The sequence below is a fragment of the Eurosta solidaginis genome, chromosome 1 (assembly GCF_040869045.1).
Source record: "Eurosta solidaginis isolate ZX-2024a chromosome 1, ASM4086904v1, whole genome shotgun sequence".
Classification (NCBI taxonomy): Eukaryota; Metazoa; Arthropoda; class Insecta; order Diptera; family Tephritidae; genus Eurosta; species Eurosta solidaginis.
The window spans coordinates 353,375,801-353,402,893 of record NC_090319.1 but is presented as its reverse complement, the minus strand read 5'-3'; the positions used below and the strand labels follow the sequence as shown (position 1 = coordinate 353,402,893).

Genomic DNA, 27,093 nt, shown 5'->3' with positions numbered 1-27,093 from the left:
TGAATACGCAAATACAAGGCGCCATAACCTAATAAGATATTATAGGCCCAGCGTCTCATTCAATTAGCATCGACCTCCTTTAATTTTTCCTACAAATTGGCTGGATGTTACCTACATGTTTTACGCCGACTCCGAACGGCATCTGCAAGGAAGATGCGTTTTCGCACAGAAACTTTTCATGGCAGAAATACACGCGGAGTGTTTGCCAAATCTCTGCCAAGGGGCGACCTCGCTTGTTTCGAATTGAAAAAACTTGTTTCTAAATTTTTGATGTTGCTTTGCCCGGAACCCAGGATCTTCGGTATGGTAGGCGTAGTACGCTAGCACCACACCACGGCGGCCGCCTACGCGGTAAAATATAAGGAAAAATTTTAATTAGTTGAACAAACAGAATAACAAATTCAAGGTACTTGTGCATATTCCAGAGAAATGAAATGATCGCGGCTTTGAAAAAACATTTTGCTATACCTTTTCTAAAGAAAATTTCCATGTACTTGTTTGTTTATATGAAAACATGTGTTTGCAGAGTTGACTTGTGTCATTAAGTTGATATGTCTACAATGACTGTATTTTTAATGAATAAATACAGAAAATAACAAAGGGTACACTTAATTAGTTATCATGGCGGCCACTGTGGTGTGATGGTAGCGTGCTTCGCCTACCACACCGTATGCCCTGGGTTCACACCCCGGGCAAAGCAACATCAAAAATTTTAGAAATAAGATTTTTCAATTAGAAGAAAATTTTTCTAAGCGGGGTCGCCCCTCGGCAGTGTTTGGCAAGCGCTCCGGGTGTATTTCTGCCATGAAAAGCTCTCAGTGAAAACTCATCTGCCTTGCAGATGCCGTTCGGAGTCGGCATAAAACATGTAGGTCCCGTCCGGCCAATTCGTAGGGAAAATCAAGAGGAGCACGACGCAAATTGAAAGAGAAGATCGGCCTTAGATCTCTTCGGAGGTTATCGCGACTTACATTTATTTTTATTTTACACTTAATTAGTTTTATCTGTTTTCAAACTGCTAACAGTTTCTATTGTATACTGATATAAGACCAGAGTTAGGAGCAGTGCACTAAATTTTGAGCAACAACACTGCTCGAACTTAAGTGGGCTAACATAATCAAGATCTTGCGTTAAGTGTTAATGAGACGTTAATTTTTTATGGATTTAAACGTATGTTCATCTTTCAAATATTCGTAAAACGAGCTTATACCCGCGGCCCAGTTCGCACGATGAAACTACATCATACAATTATTACGATATATCAAGATATGATCCTGAAAATAATCTTAAGATACTCCCAACAAATCGCGAAATATTCGTAGTCGCGGAGATAAGCACACAGTGATAAACGGAAGGACATATGTACTGGACTTCTTAAAAAGGTAGGCTGCAATACTCCCACGAAATACTTTTTTTAACACGCTTATATTAGCTTCACTTGTATTTATGCTTGTTTGTAACTCTCTAGGCTAGGCGCGCAAAGGAGAGTTAGACCCATCTAGCGGCAATTATTGAATTTGCTACAGAACGAGTAGTGCTTAAAAGCGGAGACGCGAACCTCTGTGCTACGCTGCTATCAAATATCTAACAAATATCTAAGTGCATTGTAGATACTAAAACGGCACCTTATTTTCGTGATCTTTAGTTTTTTAAACTATATTTTAATTTGTAAATGATCCTGAAATAGTTTCATTAGTTTCCATATTATTTATTTGTTAATTTAAAAACCGGAGCGCTTAGATAAAATTGTGAAAAATGCACAACATTGCATTGACATGCAGCATAAAATATGTTGACACTAGCAGTCCCGGCATACGTTGTTCTGTCCTAAATTTGGTCTATCTGCATACATTTTAATAAGCTTTTTCCGTCTGATTCTGGCCTCTCTCCCCCCCCCCCCCCCCCCCCCCCCCTCTTCTCTTTTTATACTCAGCGTTCTTTGCACACAGAGTATATTAACTTTGTTTGGATAACGGTTGGTCGTACAGGTATAAAGGAATCGAGATACATATATATTTTCATATATCAAAATCATCAGCATCGAAAAAAAATTTGATTGAGCCATGTCCGTCCGTCCGTCCGTCCGTCTGTCCGTTAACACGATAACTTGAGTAAATATTGAGATATCTTCACCAAATTTGGTACACGAGCTTACCTCGACCCAGAATAGATTGGTATTGAAAATGAGCGAAGTTGGATGATAACCACGCCCACTTTTTATATATATAACATTTTGGAAAACACAAAAAACCTGATAATTTAGTAAATAATATACCTAGAATGTTGAAATTTGACGTGTGGACTGATATTGAGGCTCTTGATAATAATTTGAAAAATTTTTTTTAAATGGTCGTGGCACCGCCCACTTGTGTTAAAATCAATTTTACAAATGTTATTAATCATAACTCAAAAATGGCTAAACCTATCGTAACAAAATTCGGCAGAAAGGTTTCCTATACTATAAGGAATACTTTGAAGAAAAATTACCGAAATCGGTTAAGGACCACGCCCACTTTTTATATAAAAGACTTTTAAAAGGGTCGTGGACGAATAAAATAAGCTATATCTTTGCAAAAAAGAGCTTTATATCAATGGTATTTCATTTCCCAAGTGGATTTATAACAATAAATAGGAGAAACTTCAAATTAAAAAAGTGGGCGTGGCACCGCCCCTTTTATGACTAAGAAATTTTCTATGTTTCGGGAGCCATAACTCGAAGAAAAATTAACGGATCGTAATAAAATTGGGTACACAAATTTTCCCTATAGTAGAAAATATTTCTAGTAAAAATGGACTGGATCAGTTAAAGACCACGGCAACCTAGATATAAAACAAATTTAAAAGGGTCGTAGACTAGAATAATAAGCTATAACTTAGCAAAAAATAGTTTTGAATCAATGATATTTCACTTATCAAACATTTTTCTTTTAAACGGGTGGTCCCACGTGTTATGTAGAAAAGTAATTTATCTGAAATTAAATGTACAATTGAAGCTCACTCTGAGTATATGTTCGGTTACACCCCAACTTAGACATCTTTACGTGTTATATATAAAATTATGTTAAAAGCAGGGACGGAAAATAATAATTTTTTTTTTTGTTTTGCGGAGTCGAAAAGTCCGGGTGAAAAATTGTCCTAGGTGAAAATGTTTGAGTTCTCCCTATAGCAATATCATGTCGAATCATGCATCCTTTTTATTTTTCGAACTTTTTCCATAAAAGTCCACATATAAAAGTAAAATCTGTATTTTTATTTTTTGAGTCCGATAGAACTAGTTAAACTCGGACTTTTAAAAATAAAATTCCGGAAATAAAAGTTAAATCTGTACTTTTATGTTGGCCTTAAAAAAGAAAAGTCCTGATTTAACTTTTATTTCCAGACTTTTATTTTTAAAAGTCCGAGTTTAACTAGTTCTATCGGACGCAGGTAATAAAAATCGGAAAATAATTTTTATCTTGATCCAAATATATTAAAAGTCCAAAATTAATAGTTTTGCAAGGAATTATATTATAAAAGGAATAATAGTTTCCGTCCCTGGTTAAAAGTACGATGTAAGACAAATGTTTTGTATTTGAACTCATTTATTTAAAAAGAAAAGTAAAGAAATGTGTGTTTTGTTTGTTTGTTCTGTCTTTTTGTAATTAATCTTTGTCCTTCCCTTTAGCTACGCTACTATTATAGAATTATGTCAACAACATGCAGATGTACATATGTACGCTCGTCCATATATCGGGAGATCTGTTATAACTATACCATTTTTAAATATCAATGCATATCAGTGTATATAGTAACATGTATGTATATTAGGGCGGGTCGATTTAAATATCGCTCATTGCTCTGTGAAAATCGTATTCTAGGGATCAAAATAAGAAACTTTGCCGAAGGAACCATACCTCTAAAACGAATTCTGATGTCCCCCAATTTGGGTCGAACTTTTGGGTAGGGGCAAATTTTGAAAAATCCCACTTTGACCCATTTAGAGTGCTCCAATCGAGTCCAAATGTATGACCGACCCCCATACAAACAATTTATGGTGAACCCCCAAGGGGGTTCCAGGGGGTGTGCCACTGGCATCGGTGGGTCGGGCCTCCAAAGTTAGTGGGGGTCGGTCATACAATTGAACTCGATTTGAGCACTCTAAATGGGTCAAAGTGGGATTTTTCAAAATTTGCCCCTACCCAAAAGTTCGACCCAAATTTGGGGGGGGGGGGGGGAGGGGGGTACATCAGAATTCGTTTTAGAGGTATGGTTCCTTCGGCAAAGTTTCTTATTTTGATCCCTAGAATACGATTTTCACAGAGCAATGGGCAATTTTTTTGCCTCCCCACAAATCGACCCGCCCTAATGTATATTTACATATTTTATGATATGCTTTTACATCATCGTAATTAATTCTGAAACTGTGCAGATATTCACTAACTCCAAAAAGTCACTATGAAACAATAACAGCAGTTTTCTCAAATTAATAGCGTTTTCTTTTCTGGAAAAAGTGTTACGCCGCCAAGGATTGTAAATATTGTAACGAATTTACTGCAAATCCTCTTATTTGCAACCTTCTGCTAAGTCCGAATCACTAAACTGTTGAATAAATAACTCCAATATTGAATAATGGAAAAATGGCCTTTATTAAAGTAATTCACAATAACACTTATACTTTGCAACTAGCTTGCTTAATAATCAAACTGACTGATAGCTTAAATGGAACTGACTTCTCGCCACCACTGTTGTCGCCCTTTTATACTGTCCGACCTCCTAGTTGCATATTTCTAGGCTTTTCTAATTCCAGAACTTACTAGTTAGTTATAAATTTCTCAGCTACAACTTCAGATGTATAATTTTTATAGCTTCTCTCATACCCCATGCGCTTGTATGTGTTGAGCGACACTTCCACAATCACAATTGCATACCTTTAGGAGCATTTCAGGTAAGATATCTGCATGTGCTTGTGCGTTGCTTCTCCGCCGCGTGCACGCGTATGTGTAGACATAATGATTGAATTATTGATGTGAATTCACGTCACTGTTTAGCATCGGCATAGAGATGGCAGTACCCCTTAATGTTATATTTTGTTCTATTCTAAAAAGCAGGTAAAGCCTTTACGGGGTATTTTGTTCTTTTGTGAAAATTGTTGCCTAGTCGCAACGCAGAAGCGTTACTATTTTACCCTGCGTAAAATGGCGGCGTGGCAGTGCAACTCTGCTAAACCAGCTGATCGTGATAATTTATTTTCGTAACTTCACAAATTTTTAGCGAAGAAAATTGAAATAAAGGAAATAATTGCTAATGAATTTTTATTATCATTGACAGCGCGTTTGTGAAAATCAGCTGATAAACGGGGTAGCCATTTATGTTCTTTGCATGCAAATGTTGAGAATTTTCTGGGGTAGGAGCAACTCTATTAAGGCTTTACCATCCACTTAGGCATCAATTTATTTCAGAAAAGAAAACGCTATAACTTTAAGGTTTACCTGTTCGCTAAAAACTGCTTGATGTGTAAACATATTCGCTCACGGTTTGGGAGAATTCTGAATGTAGGGTGTAAGATGTAAAGTGTAAGCATAAGCGTAAGGTAGTTGTTGTAGCAAAAAGGACACTTCCCGAAGGCTTTGGGGAGTGTTATCGATGTTGCTGGCACTTTGCTGGATATAGATCTGGTACGTTCCGATAACAAGCGCCGTTAAGGTACTAGCCATGTCGGGAACGATTTAATATGACCTTATTTAACTTTCTAGGCGATATCGCCGCACCCCCTAGTTTAATGTGGCTCTGGGGGTCGCCTGAGCCTCGCCTGCTGAAAAACATTATTCACCTCGTGTAGCTATGAATTGCGTTATCAATCCCTTGAATTCGGCGTAGGCGCAGTCTTTGTTAGTGGTATGCTATATGGGGAACCATGTAGAATATAATGGACGCGTAGTGTGTGGTATTCCACTGTCCTAATAAGGAGTGTGGATATCTGCATTGTTTTTGAAAATTTTGTTGTTTGAAATTTTTTTTTGCATAAATAGAAGTATTGTTACGAATATTAGCAAAACTAAGGAGTGCTGCCAGCTCTAAGCCGATCTAAGCAGTGACGTGAATGCACATCAATAATTCAATCATTATGTATCTACATAAACGAATAAATAATTGCGTCTACACATATGTACACATTCCGACGAGCAACATTTACATACAAGGCAGCAAGAGATGAGATGTCACACACCGATGAATTTACTTATACGCTTATGTGTGTGCGGGAGACTGTAAACTACAAACACATGCATATACCTTATCTGAGTTGTCACAAGAGAGAGCAATAATTTGTGCACGTAGTTGTGGCTGGCAATTTTGTAGCCGAAACAACTAGTAACTTCTGGAAATCGAAGAGCCTAGAAGTATGCAGCGTAAACTATAAAAGCGGCGCCAGCGAGTAAGAAGGAATTCAGTTTGATTTGAATTGTCAAGCAGTTACGAGTAAGACGATATCTAGCGAGCAATAGCACTATTATTTTGAAAGTCAGTTTCCTTTAAGATATCAGTTTGGTTATTAAGCTATTCGTTGCACAGTTTGAGTGTTATTGTGAAGTACTTAATAAAGGCCATTTTTCCATCATTCAATATTGGAGTTATTTATTCAACAGTTTAGTGATTCGAACTTAGCAGAGGATTGCAAATAAGAGGATTTGCAAGTAAATTCGTTACAATTGGTGTCAGAAGAGGAATTGTTGAATAAATTCTAGAGGACAACAAGGACATGGCAAAGTTAAGTGAATTGAAGATCCCGCAACTGAAGAAGGAGTTGGAGAGCCGTGGATTGAATACAAGCGGCGTTAAACTCGAACTTCAGGCACGGCTACGAGAAGCAATGGAAGCAGAAGGAATTGATGTGGAAGAGCATGTCTTTCATCTTGATGGCGAGGAGACAACAAAAATTGAAGAGAAGAACGAAACATCGCAGACGGTTACCAGTACAGACTTGAACATGATTTTAGCTGCAATATCTGCTCAAACATCGACAGTGTCATCTCAACTGGCAGAACAGCAGACATATATGGAATCGCAGGAGAACCGTATAACATCCAAGATGGAAGAACAGAAGACATATATGGCATCACAACTAGAATCGCAGGAGACATGCATAACATCCAAGATTGAAGCACAAGAAACGCGTATGTCAGAAATGTCGACACAGATTACATCGAAGATTGAAGCACAAGAAACGCGTATGGCAGAAATGTCGACACAGATTACATCAAAAATGGAGACACAACTGAAAGCACAAGAGGCACGCATAACAGTACAACTCGAAGCACAAGAGGCGCGTATATCATCAAAACTCGAAGCACGTATGGACGAGAAAATAACGCAGTTTGAGGAAAAAATCGAAGCCGAGGTGGATGCTTTGAGAGGTCGTATACAAGAGTTGCAATTAAACCGCCCAGCTGTTTCAGCAAGCAATATAAAGGTAAAAACACCATCCTTTGACGGTTCTGTTCCTTTCCAGGTCTTTAAGCTACAGTTTGAGAAGACCGCAGCAGTGAACAACTGGAATGCGGAAGATAAAGTTGCTGCACTGTTCGTGGCATTGAAAGGGCCTGCAGCGGAAATCTTACAGACGATTCCAGAGTACGAACGGAACAGTTATGAAACATTGATGGCTGCTGTAGAACGACGTTATGGAAGCGAGCATAGGAAACAGATATTCCAAATTGAGTTGAAAAACCGCTACCAAAAAGCAAATGAGACATTGCAGGAGTTTGCTTCAGATATTGAAAGATTGGCTCATCTTGCAAATGCGGACGCACCCGTGGAATACACGGAAAGAGTGAAGATTCAAAGCTTTATAAATGGCATACGGGACGTCGAAACGAAGCGAGCCATATACGCGAACCCAAAGCAAACATTTTCTGAAACGGTATCCCATGCATTGACTCAGGAAACGGCGTCATTATTGAGTAAACCAGCATACAAAGCTCATCGTGTGGAAGTAGAAAGGCCGGAGTGGGTAGACACAATTTTGGAAGCACTAAGGGGATCTCAACAGAAGAATGCCGGAGTTATTAAATGTTTCAAGTGCGGCAACCCAGGTCACATTGCACGTCATTGCGATCTTGGTCCTAATAGTTCCAACAATGTGGGTGGCCGTAAACGCAAAGCTGGCGGAAATGAGCAAGAGCGTGTCGAAAGTAAAGAACGAAAACTTGCCCCGGCTGTTGAATGTCCTGTGATATCTGTGTCGCAGATTGGAAGGAAATCAAGCAGTCTTACCATCAGAGGGAATGTGGATGGTAAAGAGCGTGTACTGACTGTAGATACGGGGGCATCTCATTCCTTGATTCGATCTGATTTGGTCTACAGGGGAATAAAGTCATTACCTGGAGCGAGGTTGCGTACGGTCACAGGCGAATATAACCAAGTTCAGGGAGAAGTAATATGTGAAGTCCTAATTGGGAAGGTCATGGTTCTACACAAATTCGTTGTGGCGGAGATCGTTGATGAAGTTATATTGGGAGTGGATTTCTTGGTTGACCATGACATCAAGATCGATATGCAGAGAAGGGTGATGCATTATGAGAACCAAGATGTGCCACTTAACTTCAGTTTGGAAAAAGGGTTCAGCAGTAAGCGAGTGCTGGTCGAGGAGATTCGACAGAGACCACGAAAGTCAAGGAAAGTAGATCGAGCAAAGGTTGATGGATCGAATGTGCCAAATAAAGCGAAATTAAAAGTACCTGCGAGGAAAAGACCGGCATCAACAAACCCTAATGGACGCACTAAATTCACTGAAAGAATTTTTCAGAAAGAATGCAAGGATGATTTCAAGCCAGCGCGCACTTTTGTTGGGAAACGTCGGAACGATACTGAGTATGTGAAGCCAATCCGTCAAGAACAAGCTCTACAAAGTAGTTCTTCATTGGCCAAGCAACAGAGTGCGAGAGAACGATCCAGAATAATGAGTAGTAAGATGGAACACAGGTACGACAGGGAAAATAATTCGGAAGGTTTCCGGAATGGAGATTTGGTACTGTTAAACAACCCTCACCGGCGGAAAGGTGTCCCAGCCCAATTTCGGTGCAGTTGGGAAGGCCCGTACAAGATTGTGAAGAAGCTCAGTGATACCATCTACCGCATACAAAGCATTGAGAAACCACGGAGTAGAAGAGTGGTACATTTGGCGATGCTAGCAGCGTTTAGATCGAGAGATTTGTCTGATCGGGACGATCAGACTTAGGTGGAGGGCAGTGTTACGAATATTAGCAAAACTAAGGAGTGCTGCCAGCTCTAAGCCGATCTAAGCAGTGACGTGAATGCACATCAATAATTCAATCATTATGTATCTACATAAACGAATAAATAATTGCGTCTACACATATGTACACATTCCGACGAGCAACATTTACATACAAGGCAGCAAGAGATGAGATATCACACACCGATGAATTTACTTATACGCTTATGTGTGTGCGGGAGACTGTAAACTACAAACACATGCATATACCTTATCTGAGTTGTCACAAGAGAGAGCAATAATTTGTGCACGTAGTTGTGGCTGGCAATTTTGTAGCCGAAACAACTAGTAACTTCTGGGAATCGAAGAGCCTAGAAGTATGCAGCGTAAACTATAAAAGCGGCGCCAGCGAGTAAGAAGGAATTCAGTTTGATTTGAATTGTCAAGCAGTTACGAGTAAGACGATATCTAGCGAGCAATAGCACTATTATTTTGAAAGTCAGTTTCCTTTAAGATATCAGTTTGGTTATTAAGCTATTCGTTGCACAGTTTGAGTGTTATTGTGAAGTACTTAATAAAGGCCATTTTTCCATCATTCAATATTGGAGTTATTTATTCAACAGTTTAGTGATTCGAACTTAGCAGAGGATTGCAAATAAGAGGATTTGCAAGTAAATTCGTTACAGTATCACGTCCAAATTAGTCCAAAAAAGCCTATTTGCAATAAAAATAAGTAAATAAGGCTAAGTTTGGGTGTAACCGAACATTACATACTCAGCTGCCCAATTACAGCTTGCAAAACTTTTGAATAACCTTCTTTTAAAAGTGGGCGGTGCCACGCCCTTTGTCCATCATTTTACTAATTTTCTATTTTGCGTCATAAGATCAACCCACCTACAAAGTTTCATCGCTTTATCCGTCTTTGGTAATGAATTATCGCACTTTTTCGGTTTTTGGAAATATTCGATATCGAAAAAGTGGGCGTGGTTATAGTCCGATTTCGTTCATTTTAAATAGCGATCTGAGATGAGTGCCCAGGAACTTACATACCAAATTTCATTAAGATACTTCAAAATTTACTATCTTTTACGGACAGACGGACGTACGGATAAATGAATTTCTTTTTTCGCCCAGATCATTTTGATATATAGAAATCTATCAGCCCAATTCTAAACAAAAATTCCGTGCGAGTTTTTTCCCTTCTCCCATTTCTCGTATTCTAAATAAATATTCCTTGTGAGTTTTTTCACTTCTCTCTTTCCTCCTATTCTGAACAATGTTCGAAAAAGCGGAAACCGATTATGGGAGAAAAGTAGGTAATATGAATGTGAGTGAGAGGGAGATTTCATTGCCATTTCTTAGGAGTTTTTTCACTTGTTAAATTAAAGGGAATGCATCAAAATAGTTAAAGGAAATTGGTTCTTTTAAGGAAGAACACTTATTTGTACAAATTTGTGCTAAAATATGTATCTACATTCTACCACAATATTCTTTATTTTAAGTGGAAAAGTATATCATAAGCAACGGAAGAGCTCTTGGTATATTTTATGCAGCCATCCAGAAATTGCGCAAGGATTTTTTAAGAAGGGTTAAATAAATTTTGGCATATGGCGAAAGACGCATCCAACTCGACTTGGCCGCCAGAAAATTACTTTGCTAAATGGAAACAGGCAACTCCGGCGGATTTGTGTTATCCCGCCGTCTCCTTCTTCTTTTGCTCCTCTGTTGTTGTTGCAGTTGCATCAATTCATTACTCAGTTTAGTGAATACCATATGAAATGCAATACAGTGCATTGTTTATACTTTATTTCTTAATTTCAAACAAATTCCCAACAACAATTAAACTTTTCAGTTTTTCCGCAGGAATAAAAAAATCCGCGAGACCAAAATCCCGAGGGAATATTTAGAATTGGGCTGTATATCTATCTCGATAAGTTTACGCCGTTACGGGGTACCGTTATGCGAACAAAATTAATATACTCTGTGAGCTCTGCTCAGCTGAGTATAAAAGCAGGATATATTAGAAAGTTACAAACAAGTTAAGTTCAATATGTCAGTTTCAGTAAGAATTCTGGGAGAGCAGTTTTGGTATGCAGTATGGAGTAATGGATAATGTAAGCGTACTAGTGGTCACTACACTGTAGCGTAATGTGGGGACAATGTACAGACAGGTAGACTTGATATGACCGAAATCACACAACAACACAAGGTAAACATGTCACCTATAAATTTAAATCCCGATACATTCCACTTCAACAGCTGATTTTGAATACACACCTCTTGATGGGTAGTTCTCAATCCACCGGCAACGCAACGGAAGTGCCAAAGTAACGAAAAAAGAATTAAAAGTTACATTTTGACGGCGTTGTCGCTTCATTTCTTTTAAGCCTTTGAATTTTGCTCGAACTGATTTTCTTTTGAATTGATTTTATAAAATTTCCAATAATATCTTCTTTTTCGAATAAAGGAATTTGTTACTAACTTTTTTTGAATGACCAAAAATTAAAATTTGAGTTTTCGTTAGGCCAGGAAAACTTTCAACGGGTGACGCCATCGCCCATAAGGCGAATGCGTTTGGGCCTTAAAGGGCCCATTACTGATACTTAGCATAGACTTGACTTGACTTGGCGTAAACTTGGCAACTTAGCCACGATTATACTCCACTTAGCGCATACAATCTGGCATCATAATCAATAAATGTCAATTTGTATGACAAAACGTCAAAATGAAATGGAAACAAACAAATGGCATCTCAAAATGTAAATGTCACTTAGAACTTAATAGAAAATCAAAATTGAACAGATTTCTAAGTCAAGTTAAGTGTTGCTAAGTTTTGAGTAATCAGTAGCCGCGTTCTATTCTAAGCGAGTGCGAAAAGAACGCCAAACTCGGTTAAAATTTCCCCGCATGTATTTAACAACACTGTTAACATTTCAGCTGTCAAAATCATCTGTTGTTTATTATTGACGTTTTCTTTGTTATTTATATTACTGTAATGTCCGATAATGAGGATGATTTTATATGCGAAGACGACGAATTTTAGTAAATAATGAGTGATTCTCAACGTTTGGTAATAGCAGAATGTGAAAGCACATCACAGGGGCCACCCATAGTGGCAATGGAAATAGATGAGGTAGAGGTTGTTGGGGAAGATGCTGATGACAAGGAATTCGAAAAGCTGCTGTGGTCTATTGACGATGGTACATTATTCATGGTACAGATGCTGGAAAGACGCTTTTTGTAACATGGAATGATGAATATTTGCTTAATTTTGTATTCAAAAGAGCCCGACGTACAAAGAAAATCAATTTCATCAAGGTGCGCTTGCCGTTGCCATTGGGAGAAATTGTGAACGATATATTCATACTAGAAATGAAATCTTTGTTATTATGCGAAGCGGTCAGGTTTATTATTTTAGTTCAGTAAAATCAATACATGCAATTGACTGGCTAAATGATGCTGGAGGTGGTGTACGTTGTATGGCTCCTGCACCCAATGTAGGATTTAGCTGTATACGTTACGTAGCAAGTGAAAAGGCACTTACATGGAAATGTATCGCGATGTGCCAGATATAGGTCGAAGTGTACCCATACTTTCACAACGTTGTGATATAACATTTGATGATAGAAATATATTCAACTGCTCGTGGGAAAGTGAACGTTATACGCTCATATCTGAACAAGTAACAGCGGATAATTTGAACTTTTTGCAGCATTTATTAAAGGGCGAAATGGAGTTAACTACAGGACAATGGCTGCATATCTTCACGGTATCCACAATTATCTTTGCTTTGGTTGTAGGTACTTGGTATGCTATATTAAAATAAAGTTTTTTATATATATGACGAGTATATTTTCCTACTTATAGCTTTATCGGAATCGAATACAACTGAGCTTGAAAAGGCTAATAATTGTGAGTACGGTATACACCAGCTATGCACATATGCGACTAATATAGATTGCATACAGTTGGATTGCGAAGAGCGCCGTTGTCTTATATTTCTACAATGTGGTAGCATTGATATTTTGTATCGTATATAGTCATTACGTATATGCACCACGTAGGCGTTGCTTGTATTTTACAGATGAAGAGCAGGTGGCGCAATTGCATTTCAGCTACGATAACCAAATGGATACTTGTTTAGTTCAAGAATCGTACAAAGCCATACCTGGGATTGTGGTATGTACTTGGGTTGAAACACAGCAACATTTAATATGTATGAGTTGCAACAATATATTTTATAATTTTGAAAATCCTGCCAGTTTTCACCAGCCCTTAACGCATTCGTCAAGTGTATTTTAAAGTTATATAGCATAAAGTCGACTTACCGTTGCTATTAATGGTTCTTTTAATACTCATGCCTCTAGTTGCAAAGGTAGCCTCCAGTTGTTTCGGCTGTTTTTAGGAGCTACAATTCCCGATGTGCGAACAGTAGCAATCCCGACCACCAGTCCCTACCACACCTCCTGACCCTCACACCATATGACAGCACGGAAGCTATAGGACTGCGACTTCGAACTCATAATTAAGATTAATAAACATCAAACATTTTAATAATGAACTTACACCTGCGAACAGAAAAATAGCGGTCTCAATTTTTAATAAATTTCGTCAATTAAATACTTTTTTTATTTCCGATACTACACGAAAAAACTTCCATGATTTTTTTTAACTGAAGCTATGAAGAACAATATCGAAAGCGTTTTCGAAAAACGCAAAAATTTACCGAAATTTTGAACTACTTATTTATGGTTCTATGCATTTTTGGAGTATACAATTTTGTAGCAAAATCAGTTTTAGTATAACAAAGGACATGCATGCTATAGGTCTCTAAAAATTCTCGTTGATTTTTGAGGTTTTTTGAAGGGTGTTTGAGATTTTCTTCTATACAAATTGTGGAACAGTTTTTTTATGAAAGAAAATCTGAAAGACTTCGGTAAAAAAAATACTCAAAAATCAATGCAAAATAAAAATAAAACTTGTACTTTGTTATACTAAAATTGACAAAATTGTATACTCAAAAAAGTTTTAAGAACCCTAAAAAAAAGTTCAAATTTAGGTAAAATTTTCTCAAATTTTCGAAAACGTTTTTGAGATGGGTTTGCAAAGTTCATAGAAGCTTTTCTTCAAATATCGGAAATAAAAAAAGAAGTATTTAATTGACGAAATTTGTTGAAAATTGACACTGCTATTTTTCTCTTCACAGGTTTATGTTTATCGCAAGTATTAAAAATTTGATTCAACTTTTTTGAAAGTAAAACTAAGCTTAAGGAAAGGGTATTCAGTCCAACAAATTTATTTAAAACATATCATTAGATTTAGTAATTTTTTTCCAAATAAAGAATATTATATATGTATGAGGCGCCTAGATCTAGATGCAAAACCAGATATTTTAAAATAATATTTAAATTGCGACAATATTGCATCGCCTAGCAACATTCTAAAAACCCGTATTGAAAATACATAACAATTTTCATTCATAACAAATTTAAAATTTTTTTGTGCTTTTCTAAGTTTTATATATCATGGATTCATCTGGTTTTGCATCTTGAAGCCTCATATATACATGAAATTGCAACTTAAATTAATACATTTAATATAAAAAAGAAGTAAATACTTTAATAATAACATAAATATATATCAATTGCTTTGAGCTATATTGCTGCAGCAGCTAACTTTATATTTGGACAATTCAGAAGTGTGTTATATTCAAGTAAAATTTGATTGTTTCCATGGTTTCGAATAAAAAATTTGATTATTTGAATCAATTTAAGCCTACAACTTAAAGCTAAGTAGAAATTTTGATTAGATTTACTCTTTTTTCAGATCAAGCATATTCAAAGGTGCCGTGGAATCCGATTGCTGTCGTAATTGGTGAACGTAAAAATGTACGACTAGTAATTGAGTCAGACTTATTATTGTTCTAAATCTAATCATTCAAGCAATAATTCTGCAACCCTTAGCAGGAGTATTGATTGGTTTCAAATCTAATTCCGACAGCAATCATTCCATCCCTTATTATATATGCACATGAAATTGTAACTTAAATTAATACAGTTGATATAAAGAAAAGTAAGTACTTTAATAATAAATAAACTATCTTAATTGGTTTTTGTTTTCCAATTGAAATATTTTCCTGTGCAAGCACATCGCTAACCTGTGTTGGCAAAAGATATGATTATACTGTCTTCGATAGATAGTCGGACGAGCCGCTACTCGGCGAAGTAGAGATGACCGTTGTGTCGGTGGCAGCAGTTACAACAGCAGTTTCTAACTTTGCACCATCCGTACAGTGTGATGAATGCTTCACTGCCTTTCCAATTGCTTGGCGCTAGCAATTTTTACTGTTTGTATTGCAAATATATAGATGAGTTAAAGTGGTTTTCGTATGGTATGGTATGGTTCAACAACTCACCCTTTACCATCATCACAGCCTTCTCATCGATTTTGAATATGTGTGCTGTTTCAGTATCAAACCCAGTTGGTTTGGTGCAATATTTTCGATTAGGCAGACAATTAGGTGCGTTAGATTCATTCATATACTGTGGGTATTTGAGCCGTAGACGCAATGGCAGATATTTAGATTCTTTTTGAAGTGTAACATTTGTAAACAGTTGGGTTTCTCTGCTGTCACCATCACCACTAGAGAGCTATTGAAGAGACGCTCCGAGTCACGCTGTGGCCACCTTGTCACAGTTACTGACGGAGATAATGCGAAGCCATCTTTACCATCTAATAAGTAAATTGCACTGTAGAGGAAGAAACATTTTATAAAATTTAATAAAATCAAAAAATGATAATTGTGTTAAAATGGGATAAATTATTGTATGTTAAAGTATAGCGAAGTTTGAATATGTCTCATTCTTCATTCTTAGAAACATGTACGAAGGTACCTCGTAAGATATTAAAAATCCTCAACGCTTTTTTGCAATAACTTAAAAAAAAACTCATATTCAAATTTCGGTTTAACTTCTTCATATCAATAGCTACCTTTACCACCAGGAGGAGTCACTATTGCTTCTACGCCTATGATATTGTTTCCTACATCGATGAGCTTTGTAATAAAATAAACAGCTATCTCCCCAATCTCTCCCTCACTAGGGTAGGCACCTTGTCGTTGGTGTGAGGGCTTAGCCGATCTCCATAGCGCCCGACTATGAGGCGGAGCTGTTTAGGACTGGCATCTACGCCGTTTCGCCTCATAGGAGGGCGGCGGGATGTCGGTGACCAAGAACTGCCAACCCCCTAATCCAGGGTGTTATGCGGACCGTGCCTATTGGACGCTTTTCAGCCGGTAGAAGTAAGTCGAAGGCAGTTCAAAAGGTTTGCTGCTAGAAACCCTCGGTTCTGCAACCGGTACGAGGAAGAAGCGTCGAATGGCAGAATGAAGAGGCAACGTTCGGCGGAAGGCAACAAGCCTGCTTTAAGAGGCAGAAAGGACCCAGTCCCAGAGCCGAGAGGCAGGGCAGTCGCATAGACAAGACAAGTAGGCCCAAAGCTGTAAGACAGATGGGCCCCAATAGCCTCGAAGGCTGCGAGTCAGAGGGAAGTTCCAACTACGGAAGTAGGAGATAAGCCAAATGGAGATCACGCTAAGACTCCGACTTTATCGGAGGTGCTAAAGGGAGTTAAAGCTAAGACTCCGGCTTTCTCGGAGGTGCCAAAGGGAATTAACACTAAGACGCCGGCTTTTCCCGAGAAGATGAGTGATGTGGCAAAGCAGTCACTGACTGTGGCGCTGGTTGATCGTAGCAGTCCTTTCGAACAGATGACTAGTGAAAGGTGGAGATCTGTAGAAAGAGAGCTTATTAGCTTAATGCTTAAGATGATGCAGGGATAACCAAGTAAGCGCCTTCCAACCTTTGATTGGGGAGATGGTATAATGGTGTGATGATAGCGTGCTGTGAGTCGCACATAGGAACACCCGGCACAACAGTTACAAGAGGCTGAAGGGGGCTTCGAACACTGTAAACCAAAAGGGCAAGGGGAAGACGACGACGTCACGATGAAGGTGCTGGAGGGGGACAAGCAGCCCATTGGTGCTGCGAGTCCTACAGATAAACCTCCAACACAGTAAAGTGGCGTCGAGCGAACTCCTAAACCTTGAGGAGGGTTCGTTTGACGTGGCGCTGATCCAGGAGCCGTGGCACTCATCGGGAGCAAAGGTTTGTGGACTTAGCGCGCGCGGATTTGGCGTTTACTATGCGCAAACGGAAAGACGGGTGCGAGCTGTAGTAATGGTAAGGAAACAGCTGCATTCATATATGCTGCCTAATTACATTACTGAGGACCTCGTAGTGGTGGTGAAATCGCCGGGCTCAGATGGTATATGTCCGGCCATGCTACAAGTTTCAAGTAGGGCGGTCGTGGGATGGCTCAAAATAATATTCGATGGGTGCATAAACTGAATCATGTACCGCACTCTTGGAGAAGTGCTCGTGTAGCTCTCCTACCAAAGGCGGGGAAGATCGGTCACATGTATCCCAAAGATTATAGACCCAATAGCTTAACATCATTTCTGCTCAAAACCTTTGAAAGGCTGATAGATGTGTACATAAAGTCCAACGTAGATGAAAAGCTGCTCTCCACAACACAGCATGCGGACAGCAAAGGCAAGTCGGTAGACACCGCATTGCTTAGGGTGGTAATAAGCATAGAGAAATCTCTGGAATATAAGGAATATACTCTAGGAATCTTCTTGGACATTTCCGGGGTGATTATGGATGGTTTTATTTACATTAATGTACGTGGATGAAAAGCTGCTCTCCACAACACAACAGGCGTACACCAAAGGCAAGTCAGTAGACACCGCATTGCATAGGGTGGTAATAAGCATAGAAAAAGCCCTGGAATATAAGGAATATGCTCTAGAAGTCTTCTTAAGCATTGCCGGGGCTTTCGACCGTGTTTCTAAATGGGCGATTATGGGTGGTCTTAATTACGTTGAAGTAAATCCAGCCTTACCCAGATGGATCGACTGCATGTTAAACTGCAGTAAGATTACATCGCAATGGGGATTGTACGCGGCCACGAAATTAGAGAACAGGGGCACTCAGGGAGGGGTGCTATCACCTCTGTTGTGGACGCTGGTCATTAACCAACTGCTCAGGGAATTCTACGAGGGACCAGCAAAACTTACGGTTTACGCAGATGACGTTGCATATGGTCTTGTTTACAAAGAGGTACAAAGTCCCTAAGTTAGGAGGGGCGACCCTACGGGAGAAACCGTGCACAAAATATCTAGGAATCATCCTAGGCAGTAAGCTGTCATGGAAGCTCAACGTGGAGGAGAGGGTGAGGAAGGTTTCAACGGCACTTTATGCATGCAAAAGAATGCAAAAGAACCGGCATATATGATCAGAAGGCACTCAAAGACGATGCCTCAAAACTAACAACCAAAAGCAATAATTATCATTTCACTGACATAAATTTAATAGTTTTTTACTTCGTGAGTTGGAAACAATCTTTTCATTATATTACTTAACAATTTGAAGGCTTCATTCTGTATTGCGAACGAGAGCTCAGACAAACGATTCGCCTCCAAACGATTTCGTCTAGCAATGGTATTCTCTATCATTTTTGTTCGGTCTTTACGTTTCTAACTAACAGGAAGGCAAAAGTAATTGTCTAGTGATAAGTTGCCATTGTTTAACATAGTGCAAATACACTAGCGATTCGTCTCTCATCCGCAACGAAAGTTCGTTTCGTAATAGAGAATGAGGCCCTAAGATTAGACATTTTTTCAATTTGTATTTTGACTTACCAGCAACAACAGAATCATGTTTAATTGTACACCGCACAATCATTATAGCATCATGTAACGAAGCTCAGTTTCTTCCAAAAATTGTTCGGCACCGCCACGTAAAATCAATGTACATGTTCTAGCATTAACGCAACCCTTAAATAATTACAAACTATGAAAATAAAATCAATGTCAAACCCAAAATCAAACCTTGGAAAATGTTGAAGCGTTCACCACCAACTTGACGTTCTTCAAAGTAATCACAGTGACCCAAAACCCTTGAATTAATATCATTAGCTGTAGTCATAACAGCACCACCACAAGGTTTCATTGTACGTTCCAAATCTTTTTCTGGTACACGAACAGCACAGAACATATCACAACCTGAAAAATACTGTGTACCAACATCACCAATTGGTAGTTTAGATAACACAACAATGCCGCCTTACTTAGCTAGTTTATTGTACAGAATACGCCATTCAGCATTCTTGAACATTATCAATACGTACTTCAGATTTATCACGCTCAGCCTTGAATTCCTATTCTATATTTAATAATGCGATTTAAATTTTTTGTATGACATTGGGTCCATCTAAGAAAAGTACAGCGTCCACAACTATTTTAGAAAAGAAATCCTTTTTTTGATGAATAAGTTTGGAGGACATTGCTGTGGCAGCGCATTTTTCCAATAAAGCACGTTGCTGTTCCTTTGATTGGCGCTTCGACATGTACATGTCGAATTTTGGTCATGCATAATTGTAATGCTTTACGTATAGCTTTAATGCAAGCACGCCTTCCTCCACATATGGCTTAACTTGTTTTAAGATTTCACCTGCTTCAAGTACTATTGTAGTGGTGCCATCGCCGACCTGATAAGAGAAACATTTTTATTCTACACATTCTAATATAACAAAAAACTTACCTCAGCATCTTGAGATTTGGCGATGTCGACTAGAGTTTTAGGGCTGGATATCCAATAGTTTCATAATGTTTGCACCATCATTTGAAATTGTGGCCTTACCACTGTAATCAACAATATGCTTGTCCATACTGCGTGGACCCAATGTAGTGCAAACAGCGTCCACAATTGATTGCGAGGCATTGATGTTGGACATGAGTGGCTCATATTCACCCTCAACCGTGCGTGGCATTGGTGAGATGGTAAGTGTAAAGGACAAAGCTGTTGTTTTTAATAAATCAGCTGTTGCAAGTATGCAATACAAAGAGGACCTGCAAACGAGAAAGATCAGTGTAATTGCCAAACAAAACATTAATTTCGAATATCAATACCTAACGTAACGTGGCGAGGAGTTACCCTGATCTTCTATCACATATTTTGTGGTCACCAGTGGTGGTAATAAACCCTGTTGATTAGTAATAAAAGCACAACCAGCGCCATTTTGATTTTCAAAGATAACGCTTATCGGATTTGGCATCTGATCGGGATCTAAATGGCGTTGGGCTTCATCAAACTGTTGCGGCTGTTGATATATACCAGTACCAGGTGCAGGTGGTTGCTAAAGAAAATAATAGAAAAACAATCATCAGAAATATTTGAAATATATTAGTTGTATTAGCATACCTTATCACCAGGACGTCTGGGTATTGGGGGTTGACCCGGCATGGGTGGCTGCCTGGGCATTCGCGCCTGTCCAGGTTGTGTTGGTGGCATGATTTGACCCATGTAACCACCTGGTGCACCTGGTTGTTGTAGAGGATAACCTGGCTGCTGAGGTTGTGGAGGATAACCAGGTGGACCAGGTTGTGGTGGATAGCCCGGCTGTTGTGGCATTATGCAGCATAAAATATATATAATAACAAAAGATTTATTTTCTTTTGTTTTGTTTTGCGCTTTTTGAGTGAAGTTGGCTGCGATAGTTCTATATGTCAAAAAATTTCCTTGGTGTATTTTAAACTTCATTCACAATAGAGCAATATTTTCTATTTTCAACACTACCTCTCAACTCGGTTATTGATTAGCCGACTTCGCGAGGACTGGATAAAATAACCGAGTTAGTGTTGTTGCTTTGAATGTAATTCGATGAATAAGCGAGTGTTCTTTTCGTGCTCGCTTAGAATAGAAGGCGCCTAGTAACATGCAATGTTCATTTAACAGAACTGTAAGTGACAGTTCTCAAGTCAAGTCAAGTCTATGCTAAGTACCTGTAATGGGCCCTTAAGTCTCCTATAAACTTTTTGTGTCGCTTATTCGCGAACCCGAATTAAAGTAGGTCGGGCACAATAACTTGTAGATTCAGTTCCACGGTCTAGAAGTACAATTTGTTTAAAAGGAGTCGGACGGTACTCGATGCTTCGGGCTTTCGTTGCACGGCGGCTTTTATCACAACAACAACCTGTTGGGATGAAGATCTCTCTTGAAAGTCTGTATATTTATATTAGAGTTAACTTTGTTTCCCAAATATTTACAGTTTAGAATTTAGTGGCATGCGTGCCAAGAGGAAAGTGCGTTCCTGGGTTGTTTGATCACAAAAGATAAATACAACACTAAACTGGAGGCCTCAGGTTCTAGCAATGGGACAAGTAACTTACATAAGTAGCTTGCTAGGTGGGTTTTATTTACAACAACGGTACGACAATATGGTTAGGTTACTTTGAACTGGCGGGCCAATAAACAACTCACATAGACTGAATGTGTCCACAGTGTTACCAAAATTTGTTTGACGACCAAACGGACGATCCCAAATCCGGTGCCAGGACTTATGTTATTGAATAACTCCACTCAAAAAAAAAAGTATCACTATTAATTTAATACACGATGTGCAAAAATGAAACTATAAACGGTATAATTTTCGTGGTATCAATGCAACGATAAATATTATAAAAAGTATAATTAAAAGTATCAATTTTGTATCTTGACTATTGATTTGCCCATGGAAAATATTTGTTTCGCCCTTAAAATGTATCAAAATGATACCTGTATAAATTTCCTAGTTTCATTATGATAACATTTAATACTAGATTGATTATAAAATGCATTACATTGGTATGTAGTCTATTAACTTGACAAATACAAGTATCAAACTAATATTTCGAAAATGTCAATAACAAAAGATCATTGATGAAAAAAAGATAAGCAAAAATTGCACATTGATGCCTAGATGGCATCGCCTTGATGGTAACTTTTTTTTTGAGTGTCCGTCTTCTTGGCAAATATTAGAAGTTTTCTAGGACCTAGCTTAATGACTGCCTCGAGATCTGGCGTTTCTGCCGCCGCTGAGAGCTGGAGCCTTGACCTGGGGAGCGCAGGACACGAACACAGAACGTGCTCAATCGTTTCTTCCTGCAGTTCGCACTTCCTACACCTGCTGTTACTGACGAGGCCTAACTTATAAGCATGTGACGCCAGAAGGCAGTGTCCGGTCAGTATGCTCATCGTGAGGCTTGATTCTTCTCTCTGCAGAGATAGAAGCCACTTTGTTAGTTTAATAACTTGCTCAAATCTGGTCTTAATTACAAACAAAATAGTTAACGCCTTCTAGAGCCAAGCACAGTTAGATGTAGTTTACACTGACTTTTCTAAGGCATTCGACAAGGTAGACCACTCCATTCTCTTGGAAAAACTCAAAGCATTCGGCATTAACGGAAACCTAGATTTTTTCTCAAGTTTTCTTATGGGACGAAAACTTTTCGTCCAAATAGAATCCGCTAGATCTCAAACTTACATACATGCTTGGTCAGGTATCCCCCAAGGTACACATCTTGGGCCTCTCCTCTTTTTACTATTTATTAATGACCTTCCTGATCAATTTTCAACTGCGGATTGTCTTATGTTTGCGGATGATGTTAAATTATTCCTAAAAATTCAAAATACAATTGACTGTTCTAGTCTTCAGTCTGATCTAAATAATCTTTCTAATTGGTGTATATTAAATCATCTCCATCTAAATGTTAGTAAATGTTGCGTCATCACGATTGCTAAAAAGTCTAGGACAGTGACTTGCGACTATGTACTAAATGGACAAAAATTGTGCCGTAAAGATACTATTAAGGATCTAGGGGTTATTTTCGACTCTAGGTTGACCTTTTCCAACCATGTATACCATGTGGTGTCGAAGTCTTTTTCTATGATTGGTTTTATACGCAGAAACACTGTGGATTTTGTTGACCCACTTACTCTCAAAGCGCTGTACATATCTTTAGAGCGTAGTCAATTGGACTATTGCTGTATAATTTGGAACCCTTACTATCAAAATCTTACTTCTATAATTGAAAAGGTGCAAAGGGTGTTCACTAGAATGGCTTTGCGTCCTCTGTCATGGCCTGATGGGCTTCCAAACTATATTGGCAGACGCAAGTTGCTAGGTCTACAAAGTTTGGAAGAGAGAAGGTCTTATTTTTCTATTATTTTTGTGTATAATGTGATGAATTCTAGAATCAACTGTGAACTCATTTCTAATTTAATACATGTTCACTCATCAAGTCTTAATTTAAGGACAACTCGTTTATTCGATGTAACTTTTCATGCAACCAACTATGGTTTCAATGAGCCACTCACAAGATGCGTTCGAATATGCAATTCATATGCTAAAAATTTGAATTTCAGTTTAGAGATAAGTAGCTTTAAGACTAGTCTCTTTATACTTTTTAATTAATGAGTCTGTTAGAACTATTCGGTAGACAATAATAAATAAATAAATAAATAAATATCGTAGGCTTTGCACATGATCTTAGAAATTTTCCAGCCCACGCTTTTGTCCACGCATTTCGTGCTTGATGCATCATATGCAACTCCTGTCTCCTTTTGATTTCTCCCAAACGGATTGGAACGTCTATCCTCGTTTCAGCGAGTGTTGCAGCTTTCTTTGCCAACGCTCGGCCTTTTCATTACCTTCTATCCCTTAATGACCGGGAACCCAATATAGATGTGTATCGTATTTAATAAATACGACAATAACGTTCTTTATTTTTCAACAATTCTTTAACAACTAAAATTTATTTTAAGAGAAAATATTTTTTTCATTTTGATGTTTTACAAAAAGATATATAAAAAAATTGTTTGATAAAATTAAAATAAACAAGTTGTTTTTAACAAGTGCATGTCCTACATATTTCCCCCTCAAGAGACTTTGTTTAACGATGAAGTCTCGATCTAAAGCAGAGCGGGCCAAAAGTTGCACATTGTGCAATTTGAGTTCGTATTTTCACACAGACACTAACGATGTGCGACAATGATCGTTTGTTTTCGCTTGTCACTCACTAAAATGAACAGTGAATGCAAAAGGAAAAGTCCATGCTACTTTTTGGGCACATAATAAAAACAATATGCTGCAAGGTTAAAGTGACTTTGAATACGTTTTAGTTAGTATTATTAAGTTCCTTTGAACATACATATTAATATTGACAATTTAAATATTAATAATTAATACTAATTAATACTAATTAATTAATTATTAATAAATATTGACAATTTAATATAAGTAACTTTTTATACGTTCTACTTAGTTTTATTAATTTTTATAAATTTTTTTTATTGAATAACTTTATGTTTTGAAAATATATATTTCTATCTTTACATTTACTTTGTGATTTTTTAAGTAAATTTTGCCTAAAGAAACATCATACCTTCTTTTATAAAAAAGTTTCATCTGGCTAGCTCGACCTCCGCGTTCTTAGTTATATGAATATAAGTAAATATTGTTAGGATTAGCTTGAAATCAAATAACCAGAGTCCTTTTTAATTTCGAACTTCACAGTCCACATTTTCTTTTACCACACTGTGGGGAGTTGTCACTCAATTTTTACACACACTTATGCAATTGTTTTAGTATTTGTGTGGCCGGCTCTGATCTAAAGCGTACATGACGTGGAATACGACTTCTTACATGAGGGTGTATTGGAACACAAATCGTTCGAGGATCTTCACAAATATCAGTATTAAATACGAATGCTGGCTTGAGTCGATCAATTGATATTGATTTGGTACAATTATTAATATTGACGTTAAAAACTTTATCATTTCTGCTCACAACTAGATATGGACCATCATACGGTGACTGAAGAGACTTTTTAACAGCGTCGCGACGAACATATACATGAGTGCACGTAGCAAGATCTTTGTGTACGAAAACAGAACGATTTGATTTATACGAAACTTCAATTGGACGCAGCGAGTTCATTGAAGATTTCAGTTGCTTGACAAATTCATCGGAAGGAGACAAATCATTCTTAGCGTCGAAAAAATCACAAGGAAGCTGTAAGGAAGTTCCATAAACCAGTTCAGCAGGACTGGCATTTACATCTTCACGTAAACTTGATCGCAGTCCTAACAGCACAATTGGTAAAATTTCCATCCAGTTTTTAGTGTTGACACATTAAAGCAGTCTTCAGCGAACGATGCCACCGCTCAATCATACCGTTGGCACAAGGATGATACGACGTAGTGCGTATTCGTTGAGAACCAAGAAGCTGTGCAAGTTCCTTAAAAAGATTGGATTCAAATTGACGACCTTGATCCGTTGTAATTTTTTAAGGAACTCCAAACCGAGATATCCACCCATGAAATAAAGCGTCTGCAACTGAATGGGCACTTATGTCAACTAAGGGAATTGCTTCCGGCCAACGAGTGAACCGATCAATGCAAGTTAAAATGTACGAATATCCATGTGAGGCAATGGTCCAACAAGATCAATGTTAATATGCGAGAAACGTGAACTTGGGTTTTCATAACTACCTATCACACTATGATTATGACGATGAATTTTTGATCGCTGACAATTAGAACAAGCTTTTGACCATGTCCTAATATCTTTTTTCCAATTCGGCCATACGAAACGCTGTAGAATTATTCTAGCTGTCGCATTAGCTCCTGGATGAGACATATGTATGGTCTTGCATTGGATGTGGATATATCACAAAATATAGGTTTCGACGACGATGGAATTGTTATAGATTTAAAAATTAAAGATGAAGACCTTGGATTCTCAATTAACTCTTTTAGTTCTGTATCTTCTTCTTGAGCTTTTGCTAACTCTTCATAATTGATTAGATTCGGAGAATCTATAGGATGAGTCAACAGAGTACCTCGAGATAATTCATTTTTACATTTTTCAAACGCGGATTGAGCTTCAGGTATCCATTCGATTTCAGATTTGTCATTCTTCTTATTACCTTTCTGATAAATAAGAAGTGGAATTTGCATCTCAGCCGCATGTGGCAAAAATCTGCGGTAAAAATTCAACATCGCAGTAAAACGTCGCACTTCCTTGACAGTTTTCGGTTGCGGAAAGTTTATAATTGCATCAACTTTCTCAGGAATTGGCTGAATGCCTTGAGCAGACACTAAATGGCCCAGAAATGTTACTTTATCTTGTCCAAAATGGCATTTCGCAACATTTACTGTTAGACCATATGACTGAAGGCGATTAAACAATTGCTCAAGATGAAATAAGTGTTGTTCAGAGGATTCAGAAGCAATTAAAACATCGTCGAGGTAAGGGAAACAAAAGTCTAACCTTCGAAGAACCTCATGCATGAACCGCTGAAACGTTTGAGCGGCGTTACATAAGCCAAAAGTCATAAATCGGAACTCAAATAATCCGAACGGGGTAATTATAGCCGTTTTTGAAACATCGGCAGGAGCAACCGGAATTTAATTGTAGGCACGAACTTAATCAATGGTAGAAAAAACTGTCTTTCCTGAGAGCCCATAAGCGAAATCATGGATATGCGGAATGGGATAACGTCCATTGTTCTTTAATACCATATGTAACGGACTTGACCAAGAACTTTTAGATGGGCAACAAAGTCCTTGATCGACCATAAATTGAAACTCTCGCTTTGCAATTTCGAGCTTGTCCGGTGCTAAACGACGAGGCCTCGAAAATATCGGAGGACCTTTTGCCTCGATGACATGCTCAACACAATGAGGAACTTTTTTCTGATGCAACGAAGGATTAGTTAAATCCGGATATTTAGATAAAAGTTTATGATATATGGTTGAACTTACAAGTGTCTTTATCGCTGGTAACTCTCTTAATTCACATAACTTACCGGAAGAGCTCAGACCAGTTTCGCAATCTACCAAACAGCCTTTTTTCAAATCCACCAACAATGTTTCAAAAAATCTGCGCCAATTATAGGACTGCTAACATCAGCAATAATGAATTCCCAAGCAAAGGAG

General features: G+C 38.1%; 2 protein-coding genes and 1 pseudogene across 10 annotated transcripts in view; 2 read left to right on the top strand and 1 right to left on the bottom strand.

Annotated features, from left to right (window-relative positions):
- Positions 1-27,093, top strand: part of Usp12-46 (Ubiquitin-specific protease 12/46) — a 448,691-nt gene that overhangs the window by 188,915 nt on the left and 232,683 nt on the right. The window lies entirely within an intron of this gene.
- On the top strand, positions 11,593-13,634 carry LOC137244753 (uncharacterized; annotated as a pseudogene).
- Positions 15,633-21,061, bottom strand: LOC137238074 (protein transport protein Sec24C-like). 4 transcript variants are annotated; one of them, XM_067762665.1, is made up of 7 exons: positions 20,536-21,061; positions 20,244-20,470; positions 19,876-20,183; positions 19,403-19,822; positions 19,164-19,347; positions 18,975-19,109; positions 15,633-15,960 (listed from the first exon to the last, which is right to left on the bottom strand). In XM_067762665.1, exons 1-3 carry the CDS (start codon positions 20,872-20,874, stop codon positions 19,913-19,915), a joined length of 837 nt encoding a protein of 278 aa, XP_067618766.1. In that variant the 5' UTR covers positions 20,875-21,061; the 3' UTR covers positions 15,633-15,960; positions 18,975-19,109; positions 19,164-19,347; positions 19,403-19,822; positions 19,876-19,912. The 4 variants fall into 4 exon arrangements, with proteins under 4 accessions (XP_067618766.1, XP_067618767.1, XP_067618768.1 ...); XM_067762666.1 differs by having other exon boundaries at positions 19,463-19,822; XM_067762667.1 differs by having other exon boundaries at positions 18,975-19,125; positions 19,164-19,822.

Excerpts from the sequence above, each read along its gene's own strand:
- LOC137238074 (XM_067762667.1), bottom strand. The coding sequence starts at position 20,874 with ATGAAGTTTAAAATACACCAAGGAAATTTTTTGACATATAGAACTATC. Across the intron at positions 20,471-20,535 it reads CCAGACGTCCTGGTGATAAG|CAACCACCTGCACCTGGTAC; the intron begins GTATGCTAATAC and ends TATTTTCTTTAG. Across the intron at positions 20,184-20,243 it reads TCCTCGCCACGTTACGTTAG|GTCCTCTTTGTATTGCATAC; the intron begins GTATTGATATTC and ends TCTCGTTTGCAG.